General features: G+C 49.3%; 1 protein-coding gene across 1 annotated transcript; it reads right to left on the bottom strand.

The window, feature by feature from the left end:
• Nucleotides 1-2,553: 2,553 nt before the first annotated feature.
• On the bottom strand, nt 2,554-14,845 carry LOC125951675 (segmentation polarity homeobox protein engrailed). The gene is made up of 7 exons (XM_049680645.1): nt 14,771-14,845; nt 11,943-12,136; nt 11,327-11,329; nt 7,980-9,625; nt 3,908-3,925; nt 2,979-3,079; nt 2,554-2,842 (listed from the first exon to the last, which is right to left on the bottom strand). Exons 1-7 carry the CDS (start codon nt 14,843-14,845, stop codon nt 2,594-2,596), a joined length of 2,286 nt encoding a protein of 761 aa, XP_049536602.1. The 3' UTR covers nt 2,554-2,593.
• Between the last annotated feature and the right edge of the window lie 2,160 nt (nt 14,846-17,005).

A 17,005-nucleotide genomic window follows, 5' to 3' on the forward strand; every position in this document is an offset into this window, starting at 1 on the left:
TAACATCAAGTATCGGATGTTGTGCATTCAGATGTTCCACCCTTGGGTTCCGCGAGTGCGCTTTTAAGGGGGTGGGAAGTGGCTGGATGGACAAGCAAAACATCTCGGTCTCTCGGTACGACGCGTGTGTGTCCCTCATATACAATGTTTCGGTTGAGTTATTATTCTTTAAATTTTCCTCCAATTACTAACCAGAGCAGAAGTGTTTTCCCGTCTTGTAGTCTTGTAGAACCTGTCCTCATCAAAATACGGCAGAGCGGACTGCACTCCAGTGCACCATCATCTTCCTGCTGTCATCTACTCGGTCTTCGGCAGCTGGACTCCACTAGACGATCACTAGACGATCTTAATCGCTTGCTCTCTCTCTCTCTCTCTAGCGGAGCCGCTGATTAGTTATGATCAAAGCAAATCACCATCCATTTAGCTATCTTAATGAGCCCACAGACGCAGACGCCATACCATACCCATCATCACCTCGCCACCTGCCACTCGCCTGCCTGCTACTGGCCACTTGACACATTCCAGGGCCTCGCGCAAAAGTGCAGAAGTTGTTTATGCTAATTATGCGAACCCCCCCGAAGTGGATTATTAATTGCACAAATCGAATCCGGGCGACCGGTGCGATCCGCCAAACGGTTTTATGCTTTGCGTTGCTCGGTCCAAAAGCACTTCACCTGCGCCGACGCTTACTTGTAGATCCTTTTGGACATTCAGCTACTGTTGCAGAGTAGCGCAAACGCAACCAAAGCATTAGCAGTAGCATTAACAGCAGCAATAGGCGAGATTGAACGGTTGTTTGTTGCTGATCAGATTCGAGATCGCAGTAGCCGATGTCGATGTCGATGAGATATCTTGGACCACTTCACTTGGCGTAGTACAGCGTCGCTGGCGAGCTACCAAGTTAAGCATCGCAGCACCCGCAGCTGGATTAGTAGCCATTTTCGAAACGCGTCTGTTTTGTTGGTATCTTTTGTTGTTTGATTGATTGAGGTGCGCACTCGTGCGGTGGTGTTGTGCGAGGAATACTATTTACGAAAACGGTTGCCCGCTCTCAGTTGAAGCACACTCCGTCGCTCCGGACCTCAGGTTGAGGATCGACCGTCCGTTTTTTTTTATTGCCATTGGTATGCTTTCAATCACGCACTACTGCTGGTGCTACTGGAATTCACGCCCGGTTTTTGGAGGGTTTTTGGACGTTGCTGGCGCACGAAAAGTGGCGCTGGTGGTGGTTGCATTAACAGCAACACGAGTTCGATAATTGAGAAAGTGTGCGAGTGGCGATCAACACAACTCGCACAACAGCGTGATCGACGACGTAACCGAAGGCCCACGGAATTAGCAAACGCAACAGTGGTATGAAGGCATCAAATCAATGCCCCCACCGGCCACGGGGTGTAATGAAAACATTTCGCAATGTTGGCGCACAATGGACAATGGACCTGCAGATTCGATTCAAGCACGAGCGATTCCTCGATCCTCGAGTCCTTGAAGCAATAAACATGATTGGAGAGCTGAACTTACCTTTTACGTCAGCAACGATTCCATTTCGTCCAAGTGATATACGTAGTAACAGCCAAAGGAAACGCATTGTTCGTTCGGTTTTTGTTTATCATTTTGTTGTTTTAATTTACTGCTTCCTTCACTATATCACATAAGAGTGCAAAAGAGAGAGAGAGAGGGAGGGAGAAAGTGAAAATGGTTTGCCACTAACTTAACTAGCCACCTTTCGGGTAAACATATTCGGGCGCTTTACAATTACTATGTTTTGTTAAACAATTTCGGAGGACGCGCCCTACAGTGCTAGCGCCTAGCTGAGGAAGATACTGATGCTGCTGCTGCTGCTGCTGCTGCTAAGAACGATGCTCGATCTAAACTACTAACGACCTAACGTGTTGCATTCCAGTATTACAGGACAGGTAGTGTGTAAACGCGTCTGATTAAATAGAATAATACTCGATTGCCTTCGACACTTCCGACGCTAAACTTACTCGCTGATGACCCTTAGCCTACTTTACAAACATTGGAACGGATCTCTCGCCATCAACATCATCCCGACGATGACGATGACTTCGAAATGATGCTCACCTACTATGTTCTGCTACACTACGCGGTGATGCTTAGTGTCACTGCTACTCGATCGGTGCTGGCACAACACATGAAACCCGGCTCAAGTGTGAGGCATTTTACTCTTGATGAAAGTGTAAAACAATGTGAAACGCGTCCCTACGACAGAACTGGAAGAAGTGTAGAAGCGAAGCACAAAGGATGATCGCCGCCAGAGACACTACGTCAGAAGGCTTCCTGCTACACACACACGCACATAACTTGAACTACTTCGCAAATCCATATTTACATACTGCTCCTCCTGTACAGAGCTTACTCTGGTATTAACCTATTTACACACACAGAACTCCTCCGATCCTGCAGATCGGTCTCACTCACTATACAAAAAACACATTCCCAGTATCTGCTCGAATCGGACGAAGGATAAGAGTGGGAGAACGGTTATATTGCTTTCATGTCCTTCGACGGGACACGCGTATTGCACCAGCACCATGAGCGGACTCCTGCTCCGGACTCCTGGGGAAGTCGTCTAAGGGATCTGACCGTTCATGCGCATCTCGAGTTCCTCTTCCTCCTTGGTGAGCGGTACGGTCGAGTGGTTGTACAGACCCTGGGCCATCAGCTGCAACGCCAGCGGGTTCTTCTCCGACGAACTCTTCTTGATCTTGGCCCGTTTGTTTTGGAACCAAATCTTAATCTGCGCCTCGTTGAGACCCAGTTCCGCACTCAGTGTTTGCCGTCGTTTCTCCGTCAGGTAGCGATTCTCGTTGAACTCATTCTGTGTGTGTGTGAGATGGAGGGAGGAAACACGAATGTCACGATTAGTGTGATGAGCGGCATGAAGAATATGCTACGTGGCATGCTCTGTGTGTCGTCGGAATAAATCCGAGTGTCCTGCCTGTCTCGAAACCTACCTTCAATCGTTGCAGTTGCGCATTGGAGAACGCCGTCCGTGGACGCTTCTCTTCGCTTTCGCCCTTCTCCTTCGGTTGCTTCGTCCGACGATACCGGGGACCTATTGAGGAGAGACAGAGAGAGAGAGACAGAGAGAGAAGGAGAGAATTAATAAAAATGTCACCGACTTTAACGACTGCAAAATTGCTGCTGCCCCCACTCTCCATTCGATTCACCGTTCCCGGCCAACTCCAACTTCAGGTCTCGTACCTCAGGTCCCTTCCCTTCCCTTCTTGTGCCACACGAGAGACAGCATGCAGCATGCAGCAGCAGCAGTATGGTGGCGGCCAGTGCATAAATAATCATTAACGTCGCTCTTATCTAATTCAATTAACCGCTGGATGAGATAAATTAAGCAGCCTACTAACTGTGCAAAAAAAAACAACGAGATGCAAGAAAAGAAGTCAGCATCGCAGCAAGCGTCTCACTGTCTCCCTTGTTGTTGTGTGTGAGTCGCGCTCTTCTAGATGCCCACCGGTCTATAGGGGCCACTGTAAGGGGGTTAGGAAGTGTTTGTTTTAGTGCCACGCGAGTGCGTGGTTTGCATAAAATAGATGCCCCCCCGTTCGCACACAAAAATGGCTGCCAAGAAAGTGTCTCCCGTTCCGAATCTACGGTTCTCTCTCTCTCTCCCCTTGTGTGTGGAGTGCATAAATTGTGCAGCAGCAGCACTACCCCCCGCGGGGTCTCTCCACAGGACGCCTCTAGAGAGATAGGGACTCGATCTAGGCACCTAGCAACGAGGGTCATTGAAATGAGAGCGCAAGAGAGAGAGAGAGCGAGAGAGAGGAAATAAATAATCGCGCTAATTAATGGTGACTCTAGTGGTCCACGCCGGGGACCCCAAACCGAATTCGCCAAGGGACGTTAGACCTGCTCCTCCCCTCACCGTCTCTTGCCGCCTCACCTCACCGCGGTGCGGTGCGAGAAAGGTTAATTAATATATTAATTCGATAATTAATTTCAAAAAGTCCGCTCCGCACTCACCACAACTCACCACAACACACACACATACACGACGCGCGCGCCCGCTATATGCGACGACGATTGCTCCGGCTCCGAAAGGAGGTCTATGATGCGGCGCGGCGTTCTATGAATATTAATACGCACATTCCGGAGTCAGAATTTAACCCCCCCACCAAAAAATACGCGGCCGTGTGCCGGCATGGTTTATCATAATTTGACATTTTAATAGAACCCTTTGCTCCCCCGGGACCTCATAACTTCAGGAGACTCGTTCTTCGGGTTTTTTTGGGAGCCGACCAGCAACCATTCCAGCAGCCGTCATTGTTTAGCCATTTTTACGCGCGGCCATCCGGAAGTGGAGTTTTGAAATATTTTGATTAACGTCCTTGGACGGCGAGAGCAAGACCCTCGCTCCGGTCCGGACCCATAATAAACAAAGAGCTCTAATCGGCGCACCGGTCGATGCGCGGTTCGTTTGCCACGTTTTAGTGGGGGGGAAATATCCCACAAATTAGAGACCGTTTAACACCGGCAATGGCGTCGACGAATTTCGACGTAACAAAAAGCAGCCGCGTGGTCGCGACGTTCCGTTTCCTCCGTTTTGAGAATCTAATTCCGGAGAAGAAAATAAAATGCCAAAACAGCAGCTCCGGGCGCGTGTGCGTGTGTCACGTCGAAAAGATTTATCCAGTCCAGTTTGTGTGTTTTCATTCCAAAGAAAAAGAAGAAGAGTGTTGAGAACGAATTTTTTTGTCGGGACGGAACTATTTCGACGCCCGAAAGTGCCAAGAGTGCCGAGCAGCCATTCCAAATAGCGACAACGAGCTCATCTGTTCACACCTGACCGCATGCTTCGATGTTTTCACGAGCACGATAAAGAAGCATAAATTTAAAATCGATGAAAGCTCGCCCCCCCCCGGCGGGCCTACGCCCCCTCAAGTGGCGATCGATAAAAAGGGTCACAATCGGAACAGTATGCCGCTGTGTTTGTGTTACGTAAACCCCGTCTATGGCCATTGCACCATCCCAAAACCATGAACCGTGTGAATTGACAAAAGATGAGATGAAAACCCATTAAAAAGTAGTAAAAGAAAACGCATCGGAGACCGTTGGGTTTGGATTTATTCTCATACGCAGGGCACGAAGGGAAGGTTAAGGGATGGGATGGCTCCTCTAAAATGGATGACAGATGAGCTGCTGACAGGCGCCCTTAGTAACGCTCTCTCAGAGATGTTCGAAAGGGGGGGGCTACTTCGATTGAAAATTAATTTGTTCAAACGACTTGTCGCGACATGATCGACATCGGGCCGTGATCGAGACGGGCCGCCATTTATGAAACGGAATCCGGTCCGATCGGTCCCCAAAAAGTTGTGGATTAACAGTATTAAATGCCAGGAAAGCTCGGGAGTCTCTTTCGGGACCACTGCTGCCCTTTTAACCGTCGACGCTCGACAACAAATTGGTCTCGTAACGTTACGCGCGCCCTCCGCGAGCGGTTTAATGGGCTTCGACCGCTTGGCTACTCTTTTTTTTTACGATACTCCAGCCACCGACCGACCGACCGACCGACCGACCGACCGACCGACCGGAGTTTGATCAGAAGTTTGTTTGGTTGATGAACGGGGGCCACAAAAGTTAACATTCCATGAAATGGGGCCCAGAGCTGAAGGGTATAGTCGGAGTTAAAGCGACTTTTTAACAACGCCAAGCGCCGACCGACTTCAACTTGGCGTCGATGCTAAAGTGGCCGGTTTTTTTTTTTTTGTGGGGGGATAAGAAAAAGGGAGTTGCTTCTAATTGCTTCTAATAAATTGAAATATCAGCCAGCTTTATTGGTCCCGGCGAGCACTGTCGAGTCTAGCGTAAGGCCCATTCCCACGGTGGAAATGGCCGCCACCCTAAAACGGAGTTCCTTTCGCGGGTTCGCCATCCTTTTGCACCCAATTCTCAGTCTTTTCCCGGGGTTTTCGATCACGTATCGCGCTCCCCAGAGAGCTACAATGAGTTTTTAAGCTTTCTTCAGGGAAAGGCGCGCGTAAATTAATTAACTTCCCCGCTTAAGAGCACTCCCGTACCACAAAGTACCTAAAGTTGGAGCTGGATGTTTAACGGGAGCAAATAGAGTAATAGACCGACACGACCGTGGCTGGCTGGCTGGCTGGCTGTTCGGGACCGCCTCCAGGCCAATCGATACGTAGGTAGCGTCGTCGTCGCCGTTCGACTCAATTAATCGAGAATACACAACAAAAAAAGAAGAAAAACCTCCAGCCCTGGGGTCCGAGATGATGATGGCTATCATCGGTGGAAAAAGGTGAACCAAAGGAGGACGGGGACTGCCGGACACGATTACAATCCGCGCCACCGTCGCGTTCACCGCCGTTCGTAATTCGTTTATTATTTCTTAATGCACCAAGTGCGCGAAGTACCGAAGATCCGAGCCGCCATCCGTGCAGCAAAAGGGGAACGGTGGCTGCTATGTATTGGCATGTTGGCCTTTTACACGATCGTTCGCCTCTCGAGAAGGCACCACCCGACCTCGATCCTTGGAGTCAGGTTCGAAGCCGACTGGATAAATTAAATAATCTATCTTGATGTGCCCGCCGTCCGATCATTAAGTTCCTCCTGGTACTCGTCCTGTGGTTGTGGAAACAAGTTGTAGATACTCTCCCCCCATGAGTCTGGACCAAGATGGAGTTTTCAAACCCGACAGCGACCGAGCGATTGACATTCGAGGGAGGATTGCGATCGTGCGACTCCCACGGCCATCTGGACCTCTGGATGGTGGATGGTAGATGGTGGTTCGAGGTTGAGTAACGCCTCTAGCGCGGGGTCCAAAGCCACAAGACTATCGCGACTATCGCGAACCAGGAACTCGAAATCGAAATGCAAATATGTACCCCGCTGGTGTCGATGATGATGATGATGATGATGATAATGATGAGCCAAACAGCGCTCTCAAAATACACAGCATCCAAAACCCGGAGACCCGGCGAAAGCATCGCTCTCCGAAGGTCCGAAGGTGTAAATCAGTGACCGCCCCAAGAAGGGTGTCATCAACGGCGGGATTGGATCCAGATATCCAGAGGCGGGCGTCAATCGGCGGCGGCCATAAATTATCCATCAATTCTCCTTTAATGAGACCCCCCTCCTAGTGTGTTCGTTCGTTCGTCCCTGAGATCGAATTCCGGGACCCCCGGTACCCGGGACGACGATAACACAAATATGAGGGTTTATGAATACATTATCGACTATCCTCCTGCCCGTCACTCTCTTCGATATCGTCACTACTGTATCACCCTGTTCTCGCTGTTGCTCGCTGCGGACGGGAAAAGGAACTACCCGCAGCCCGGTAGCTCCTCAATTGGATTAAAAACCAATAAATATTGAACACACACACTCGCACACTCCACTAGTTGATGATAATTAGTGTTCAGACCCGTTCGTTTAGTGTGTCCTTCTTCTAAGCGGTGTCAATTGAACGCATGCCAGGCACGCACACACACACGCACTGACAGGGCAATCCGTGCAATCCATCTTTCCGTGTCCGTGGAATGGAAATCAATATGGATCAATAACGAGGCGCAAGTGGCGTGCTCGTGGTATGCGACAATCGCGGTGGTCAGCCATTCCAATCGCGAACGACAAGCGACATGGTCACAAACCGCACCACGGGACTGAATGTCAGACCCTTTAGAGCGGAACGGATCGATCCGAACCCGCGCACTCCCCGGTAGCTATCATCACAATAAGGGACACTTTAATTGGATACTACCCCATTGGTAGACAGCCAGTACTCACACACACACACACGCACTGAGAGCAGGTAGCATGCAAAACTCGCCAATGGCCGGACAATGGCGCAATGTTTCAATCAAATCGATTCACTTGGAAGCACACCGTACACGCACGTCACGCACGTCACCTAATTTGTGTTGTCAAAATGTTTGACAAAAAGGTAAATTAACTTATTCCCCCCCGGGGATTGTGGTACTTACCGGAACTGGGGCGATCGCTGTAACGCGTGCAGTAGACCCAAGCTGGCCACAGATTGCCACCACCCTCGCCGTCCTTCGAGCTGCTCGTCTCCGACTTGGCATCATCCGATGACTCCATACCGCCATCATGCGATGACGAACCACCACCACCACTTGCACCATTGTGCACTTCCGTTGGTTTCGGGATCGGCCGCGGAGTTGGCTTTGCGGTCACACCATTCACCGGAGTCGCGGAACCGAAACCATTCGTCGTCGTCGTCGACGACGTCGTACTTCCGAGACTGCCCGTTCCGGCCACATGCTGACCGATCTGGGACACCGTCTTACACAGACTACCGAGCGAGGAAGGTAACGAGGAGGAGGAGGAAGAAGAGGAGGCCACCGCGGCCACTGCAGCGGCCGCCTTCGATTGGGATTCGATCAGCTTCGCCTGGAACTTCCGGTGGCTGTTGATGATCTCCTCGTGTAGCTTCGGGTAGCTGGTGGCCGCACCAAACCCACTGAGCAGGGCCGCCCGGTGGTCGAGTGAACCCGGGGTGGAGGACGAAGACGAAGACGCTGACGCCGGTTTTCGACTGAAATCGTACACATCCGGAAGGCTGGTGCGGGAACTGTAGCTACCGGTGGGGCTAGCGGCCAACGTGCCGCCGTTCGGGATGGACGGAGTGGTGGCTCCCAACTCGGTGGAGTGACCTCCACCGCCACCGGTGGTGACGGTAGCCGGACTTGTCGCGGCCGAATGGGAATCCTGCGATTCACTGTCCGTGTGGTAGGCAGGATGGCAGGAGGAGGAAAGGGGAGTAGTGGCCGTTGTGCTGCTCCCGTTGCTACTGCACCGTAACCTCGCCGGACTTTTGCTGATGTCGTACGGTCGGAACAACCCTCCACCGTTTCCGTTCACTTCCGTTGTTGGTCGCTGAGGAGGTCGATGAGGTTGCGGTACGATCGGTAACGATGGATGATGGTAAGGAGAGGAGGTGAGATGATGGTGATGATGGAGCAGGTGTGCAGAAGTGGGGTGGTAGTGCGGTGGTACAACGGCATACGCCGGATGAAGGGACGCTCCGTGGTGGTGGCCAAGATGTGCCGGATGGAACGGATAAGGTAGATGCAATCCAACAACGGCGGCACTGGCGACCGCTGCCGACTGCGACAACGACGATGAAGACGGACTTAGCGAGTGAGTTGGTGAGGACGGGGAGACCGGAGGGCTGGTACGGTTGGACGGTGCCGGTGAGGGTGGTGCTGGCAGTAGTGCTTTCCCGAAGTGATCACTCAGGATATTGGTGATCGAGAAGGAAATGCTCGGCGTGGCTGTTGCATGTTCTTGTTGTTCTTGTTGTTGTAGCTGTTGCTGTTGTTGTTGGTTCGTTGGTTCACTGAGCGGTTCCTGCTTGATCGAGATCGGTACCACTAGCGACATCTCTCCGCTACCGGGCGAACTACGGGACGACGACGACGTCGTCGTTGCCGTCATCGTGGTCGTCGCCGAAACCGGAGCCTGGCTGCTGTGATGGTGATGCGGTGGACTTGGGGCACTCTGGGGGCTGCAACGGTCTTCCAGGGCCATGATGGTCCGCTGCTGTTGCACTATTTCGTTCGCTTCTGTCACTTTGTCTTCTTCAAATTCTCGCGCACTCTTTCGTCTTTTGTTTGCACACTTGCTACAAACTCCTCACTCAGTGCCTACTACACATTGCACACTAATAGAACCGGAAGCCTTTTGCCGGATTTCTTCTTTATCATAAATTGATTTCAAGCGCGCTTATCAAGGATATCGATTGTCACTCGCGAATGACACGCGCACACAACACGCACAACAAACACCTTGTTGGGTTTGCACAAACCACACCGGGAGTTGTTAGTACTAGGAACGAGTACACAACACAACACTACTCCTTGTGGGGGGACTTGTGGTCCAGAAAGTGCCGCGGGCAACTTGAGAATACACACGCACGACGCGGACGACGCGGACGGACGGACAGCGCCACGATAAATTGAGACGAGATGATGGGACGACGAGACGACCACCGAAATGTCACCCCTCCGTCGTGATGATCTGAACCGTTTTGACAGCTGAGTGAGAGCTCAAGAAAATGAAAAGATCGAAACGAAAAGAAAATGCGGCGGCGGAACGACGAGCGTGTGTGTGTGCGTGCGTGTACCGTCGTGCCGTCTCTCTTTCTCTCTGTTTCATTGTTTCTTTCTCACTCGCATCGTTCTCATCTCGCTCTATCACATGCGATGAAGCTCGAACGGTCTCACTCTTACTCACGCGATGAGTGATGATTATTTTTCTCTCTCACACTCACATGAACCCGCGACAAAATAGGCGTTGCTTAGCATGCACGTTGGTGTGCGTGATGCGCGGGTTTGGAGGAGAAAAACCTACGCACACACTCGCGCGCGCGCGCGGACATTAAAAAAAAAGATAAAAAGCGGACCACACACGTCGCTGCGATGGTGGCGGCTGTGGGGGAAAGCTCCGCTCGGTGGCGGTCCTTTTAAAGCTCGGGACCTCCGGCAGCCACAGCAACACAATCGAGATGTTATTTTTTTGAATTCAATTTTCCCAATTAACCCCTCACATGTGACTGCGCACACGTGTTGGTCACGACGGCCCCCCTGGTTTTGGTCCACGTTTTGGGGTGGGACTGGGATGAGGGGATGAAGGGGGGGAAGTAATGCAGCATCCCCCAGGCCTGTGACTCGGTTGTTCGTTGTGTCCCTCCGCGTGTTCACGCATTTTCCGCCGGTTTTCGGTATCGTTTAGCGACGCACTTTCGAGGCGAGTAGTTTTTTTTTTGTTGTTGTTGTCGGAAAAGTTCTTTTTTCCAACCTCGATTTTCGTTGGGCCAACAACAGGTTAGCTGGTTATGGGGGGGTGGGGGCCGTTGCATGCGAAGATGCAAAGTGTGTGGCCATTGTATGTCTTTTTTCGGTGACAACTTCTTCCCGTTTTGTAAGGACGCCAATTGTATCTCTATCTTGGACTCTTAAGGTGGTAGATTGTGTTTCTAGTTTGTTTCGTTGTGATGGTTTGAGGTTGCTAGATGGAGTAGTTGACTTAAAATGAAGGAAATGACTTGTTTAAAGCTCCAAAATCATGTTTTAAACGTTGTAGAGTAACTAAAACGATGATGAGAAGACGAGAAATGAGACATTCTCTGTATCTGGATGATTTCTGTCAACACATTGATGCTGTTGCTAACCCAAGATTGTCCTTGAACATTAGCGAAGGTAACTAGACCGGCAAACCGAAGTTAATAAAAATGTTACTTTCTGCCCGTTAACACCTCCAAAAATACTTCAAAAACTCACGCAAACCACGGCGCTGCGTCATAAACACACTGGCCACAGGCCTTATGGCAGTTCAACGGCACTACCGGCGGTCCCCGGGAGTCTGTTGCTCTTGATTTCACAACCAAACCCCCCTCCCTCGTCGCTCCACTCCACCATTGCATTAGCCTCCGCGTCATAAAATGGCCTCTGTTTGCTAAACATTCCCGCATTCCCGCAACAACGGCAACAACAAAAAAAGCAGCAGCTGGCCGGACCTTGGCCCCACACGCCTTGGAACGCCAGGTTGTGAAAATTCATTAAACGAACCAGCTTGGAGGGTGTGTTTTTTTTTTTTTGCTACCTCCTCCTCCTCCTTCCTTGGACTCCACACAGACACAGTTTTTACTGTTACTGTTGTTACCATCAAACCAGCAGCCGCGCCGGGGACGCGCTTGGCTTTCACACTTGACACCTTCCACCCATTTTGCAATTCCCCCACTCGCCAGCCCGCCGGCGGTTTTTTCATAATTAATTTGTTCACTTCCAAGCCCCGGCCAAGAGATTATGGAATACAGAGAAAGGAAAAAAAAAAGCCTGGCCTCCTTCTCCTGAATGGCCAGTCGGTGAGGTGTAAATGATGGGCCGCAGGGGCCCCTAATTGTGCCTCGAAACCCCCGTCACCGAGCCCTCTCGCAATCCCCGAACGCCGCCGCCTCAATCAGTGGTATGCGTGGAGTGCGCGGATTCCATCGCGCTAGCCAGCGGCTGCGAAATATGCTTGAATCTGAGGCCCCGGACCAAATGTACCAAATGGTAGGCTGCGACCGTTCGACCGCGTGATCTAGTAGCCCTCGTCCGTTGGCCGCCGGTTTTTTCTGTTTTGTTTTTTCGGACTTTGGGGATAATTTTCCAGATCCTGATCGACTGTAATTGTTTTGAGCACTACTTCGGCACCAAAGTAGGCGAGGCGCGGACCCTGTGAAGCGTTACAGCAACCAGCAGCAGAAGCAGCAGCAGCAACACCGCCATCAGTGGCCATCAGGGGCCGGAAATTGGTTGAAACAATAACCGTAAATAAATAAACAATTAAAGGCTAATTGCAATAGCTAATCCTCCTCCTTAGCGGGGAGGGCGGGCAGCTCGGTTTATAATATGGTGGCCCACCACCACCGGCGTTGGCGTTCTTCAATTAACACCCCGCGCGAATGCGAATTACCTCTTCCCCTGTCTCCTCCCTTCCGCTAAAACACGTCGTGGGTACTGGTCTCTAATTTTCCTAACCTCGAATTCCGTTGTTCTTTTTTTTTTTTCAATTGTTTTTACTGTTTTTTTCCCCCGGGGGCCGGCGGGTGATGTTTGATTACTCGACGCACGGTAATGCCGTTGCCGTTGCCGCTGGAATGTGCTACTATTTTCCGAAAGCAAATTACTGGCCACCCGTTACTGCGTACCTTAATTTAAACTCCACCTTCTCCTCTCTTTCCTCATTTACCTTAATGATTGTACCTCCTGATCCTCAACTACCGACACAGTCCGCGTGTGTGTGTGTGTGTAATTGTTGGGCGCGCATCACCAAGGATTAGCTCCACGGCATTAGAATGAACCGTGATTCGTTGTGCCCAGCGTAGAGATTAACAAAACACAAAAAACCTCGAAAAAGAAACTAAACAGGTTCCAGAAACTAAAAGCAAAATGGAAGCAAGAGTCCGCAGCAACAGTAGCAGCAGCGAAGCAGAGCGGAAATGAGCGGAATTCCGGATGGAGAAGCGATGTAGTAGTAGTAGCAGTAGTAGTTGGTTGAACCGTGGTGGTGGAAATTACACTTCTGGACCGAACCGAAAAATTCCTACCAGCCACTGAACGCGGTGATTGCGCGGCGGGCAGATCAAAGGCTGGGATGCCAACGACCAATGCCGCCACTCGAGACGGACGAACAATTACTTCGAAGCTCGATCACCTCACGGGAATACACATGTTCGTTTCTTTTTTTGTTGTTGCTTTGGTTGCTGTTGCTGTGAATCCAACGCTCCAATTGATCGCCAGCACGGCGGTGGCCACGTGATCGCGGGATCCAGCTACAGCTTCTTGCACGAGGTGTTTCAATCGCCCCCCTGAATAAATATGTTGAGCTGGAAAGATGAATCAATTCACATCCGGCCGCGAACGGTCAGCCGAATTGGGATTGGGAAACCTAAAAATAGGAGAAAACCCTATCCTATCTCAAGCGATTGATGAACGCATTGTCACTGCGTGCCGAGTTGCTAATGAAACCATCTTCACAGAACCATCGGATCGCGAGTGTTGCGAGTGTATTTGCGTGACACATTAGGAGGCGGCCAGGAGGTGGACCGAAATTCGTCCATTGTTGTCGTCGTCGTCGTGGACGGAAAGCGTTTCCATTTGCGGTTGAATGTTGAAATTTGGAATTGGAATTGGGATTCACAAATTGTGGTTGACAATCGAAAATTGTGTTCGTTAACAGTGTCGTGAATTGGGTGCCAGCCGATGGTGCGATCGGAACGGATTGGCCCTGATCGTTCAATTACCAGCGCCAGCAGCAGCGACAAAATGGCAGTCGCAAGGATCGCAATTCGAACGCAATGATTGCTGTCATCTCATGAGCGGACGATCAACAATAGTATTCCAGTTCCAGCTCAGAGTAACTCGTGTGTGTGCGATTGTTGAAAGCTCAATCAGTGCGTGAAGCAGCGCAGAGAGCAGTGCAGTTGACACACTCCCCGGTGGTCCCTCTGGTGACATTGACATGTAAACAGTTGAAATGATTCAAACAACGTCGCCAGGACTCTGTCCTTCGATCAGCTACAGTTCCTCGGTTAATGGGTGCCACGCTTATGCCATTTGCACTTTTCCTGCAGCCTGCAATCCGGGGTTTCCATTCCAAGGTTCCACATTAATCGCGCGAAAAACGGAGAAACACCTTGCACCTCGCTGCATGGCCCCTTCATGATGACGATCATGATGATGATCGCTGTGTGCCACCCACCGGCGCGAAGGACACTCTCGGGGCAAGTGTCGCACGACTCCCATTAAATGCTGGCAAGTGCGATCGCCGGAAACCCGGACAAAATGGTCTCCGTCCATTACAAACAATCAGACTTTGAATATCCCTAATTGACGTCCAACGGATTCCGGATTTATGATGAGCAGCTACGGTGAGGATTTCTTCTAAATTCAAATGGCCGAGATCCATGGCCGTGATCCAGGACACGCGAACGCCGACGACAAGGCCAACGATGCGTACCAAGGATAACGATGCTCACACCCCGTCCAAAGAAAGGGAATGGCAGAGTGAAAGAGAGAGAGAGGAAAGAGGCAAAGAACACATTGAACGGAAGCCACGGGAGGGCTGTTTTCGGTGGTGACACCGATGCTACCGTTTATGTTCCTTCCAGGAACGACTACTCTGACTCTTAGGGGGACATCTCGGACATCTTGACACCGTCCTTGTCCTCGGTGATGTTCAGTGATCGTTTGACGACTACAACGACGACGACGATCAGCAGCAGCATCAGCATCAGATCAAGGATTAGTTGGCTGTTGCCCGGACGACCGAAGCGTGCCATCCTTTTGAAGGTCGAAGACGTCAAAAGTCGACGACACGAGCTTTGAAGGCTGCGAAGGTTTGTTTGTTTTGTTTTGTTTTTCTTCCAAGTAAAAACATCACCGGATCCGCTTTCCCCTGGGAACTCTTCTGTGCTGTTGTGCTGCGGGGTCCGCACTTTCCGGGCAAATACCCTCCACGGCCTCACGGTCTCACGGACGGAGCGTAAGTGAAACGCCATTCCAGGGGGCCCCATCCGTCCGTTTTCTCCGCCATTCGATCATTCGAGTGTGTAAAGCGACGTGTTTCGAAGCGACAGAAAGCGTAACGAAACGGGAAGTGACCGAATTCATAACTGCACATCGAGAGAAACAAACAAGCGAAATTGTTTTATACTTCACTCGAAAAAACGATTAGCGAAGAAACAAATACATTGCGAAATGAAAACTGGGACAAAACACTATCGAACATCAACAGCAAACACAACAGCAACAAAACCCTGTGGAAAATAGTTAAAAATCTAAAAAACCAAAAACAAATCATTCCTCCCTTAAAAACGAATGGAAATGAAGTCCTAATGAGTGCAGAAGAAAAATGTGAAGCTATAAGCTCACACTTTAAACACTCCCATAAAATAACAACAAACTTAAAGAGCGCCATGGAAAAAACAGTGAAAGAATCGGCCCAAAGTTTAAAAAATTCAAGCCAAGAATCACTCCCCCCAACCCTTCTGATCAAACCAATAGAAATCACAAACATTATCAAAAAACTGAAAACTAAAAAATCCACCGGTTTAGACAATATCAACAACAAAAGTATCAAAAATCTACCCAACAAAGCCATAATCCAAATTACACACATTTTCAATGCTTGTCTAAACTTAGGCTACTTCCCCAATGCTTGGAAACACGCAAAAATCGTCCCAATCCCCAAACCGGGTAAAGACCATAGCCTCCCCCAAAACTACCGACCCATCAGCTTGCTCAGCTGCCTGGGAAAAATTTTCGAAAAAACAATAGCCAATAGGATAAACGAACATACTAGCAATAACTGCATAATCCAACCTACCCAATTCGGCTTCCAAAAATCACTGTCAACCACCCATCAACTACACAGGCTAACCAGTAATATACGATCAAACTTAAAAAATAAAAAATCCACAGGACTCGTCCTACTAGATAGCGAGAAAGCTTTCGATACAATCTGGCATAACGGTTTAATATATAAATTGTCCAAACTAAAATTCCCACAGAACATCGTTAAATTAATAGATTCATTCCTTAAAAACAGACAAAATCAGGTATTCATAGGAAACTCAAGCTCTAACATCTACACACCAGATGCAGGAGTACCGCAGGGTAGTGTTCTCTCTCCATTACTGTTCAACATCTACATCTCCGACATTCCTACTCAAAAGAAATGTAAACAATATCTCTATGCAGACGACATAGCAATAAGCTCCTCCAGCACTATTTCCAATGCTATAACAAAAAACCTAAACAATAGCCTCAAAAAATACGAAAAATACTGCAAAAAATGGAAGATGCAAATAAATGCAGAGAAATCCGAAGCAATTTTCTTCACTCGTAGAACCAGCCAAAGTCGCCAACCAAACAGATGCACAAAAATTAATAACACAGACATTCCATGGAAGGAATCAGTTAAATACCTAGGACTCCATTTAGATAAGAAATTATCCTATAAAACACATATATACAAAACAATACAAAAATGCGAAACACATCTAAAAATACTCTATAGCCTAATTAATAGGAGATCTAAACTTAATAGGAAAAACAAGTTACTACTTTACACGTCGATTATCCGACCCACCATTACTTATGCCTCCGCCATATGGACTAGCAGTGCAAAATCTCACAAACTTAAATTGCAAAAAATTCAAAACAAATTTCTGAAAATAATACTCAACCTGCCCCCCTGGCATAGCACAGATAAAGTACATAATCTAGCCGAAGTAGAAAAAATTCCAAAACACATTTTAAAAATAAACAAGAAGTACTGGTCTGATTGCGTAAGAAACACCGAATTGAAAAAACGTCTCCTATGACACATGTACATAGCTTAATTAGTAGACTAGGCTTAGGTGAGATAGGTTTAGGTAAATCAGCTTTTATTCCATGTACATAATGGGGGAAGGGTAGGAAATAAGATTATACAGGAA

This window comes from Anopheles darlingi, chromosome 2 (assembly GCF_943734745.1).
Source record: "Anopheles darlingi chromosome 2, idAnoDarlMG_H_01, whole genome shotgun sequence".
Lineage (NCBI taxonomy): Eukaryota > Metazoa > Arthropoda > Insecta > Diptera > Culicidae > Anopheles > Anopheles darlingi.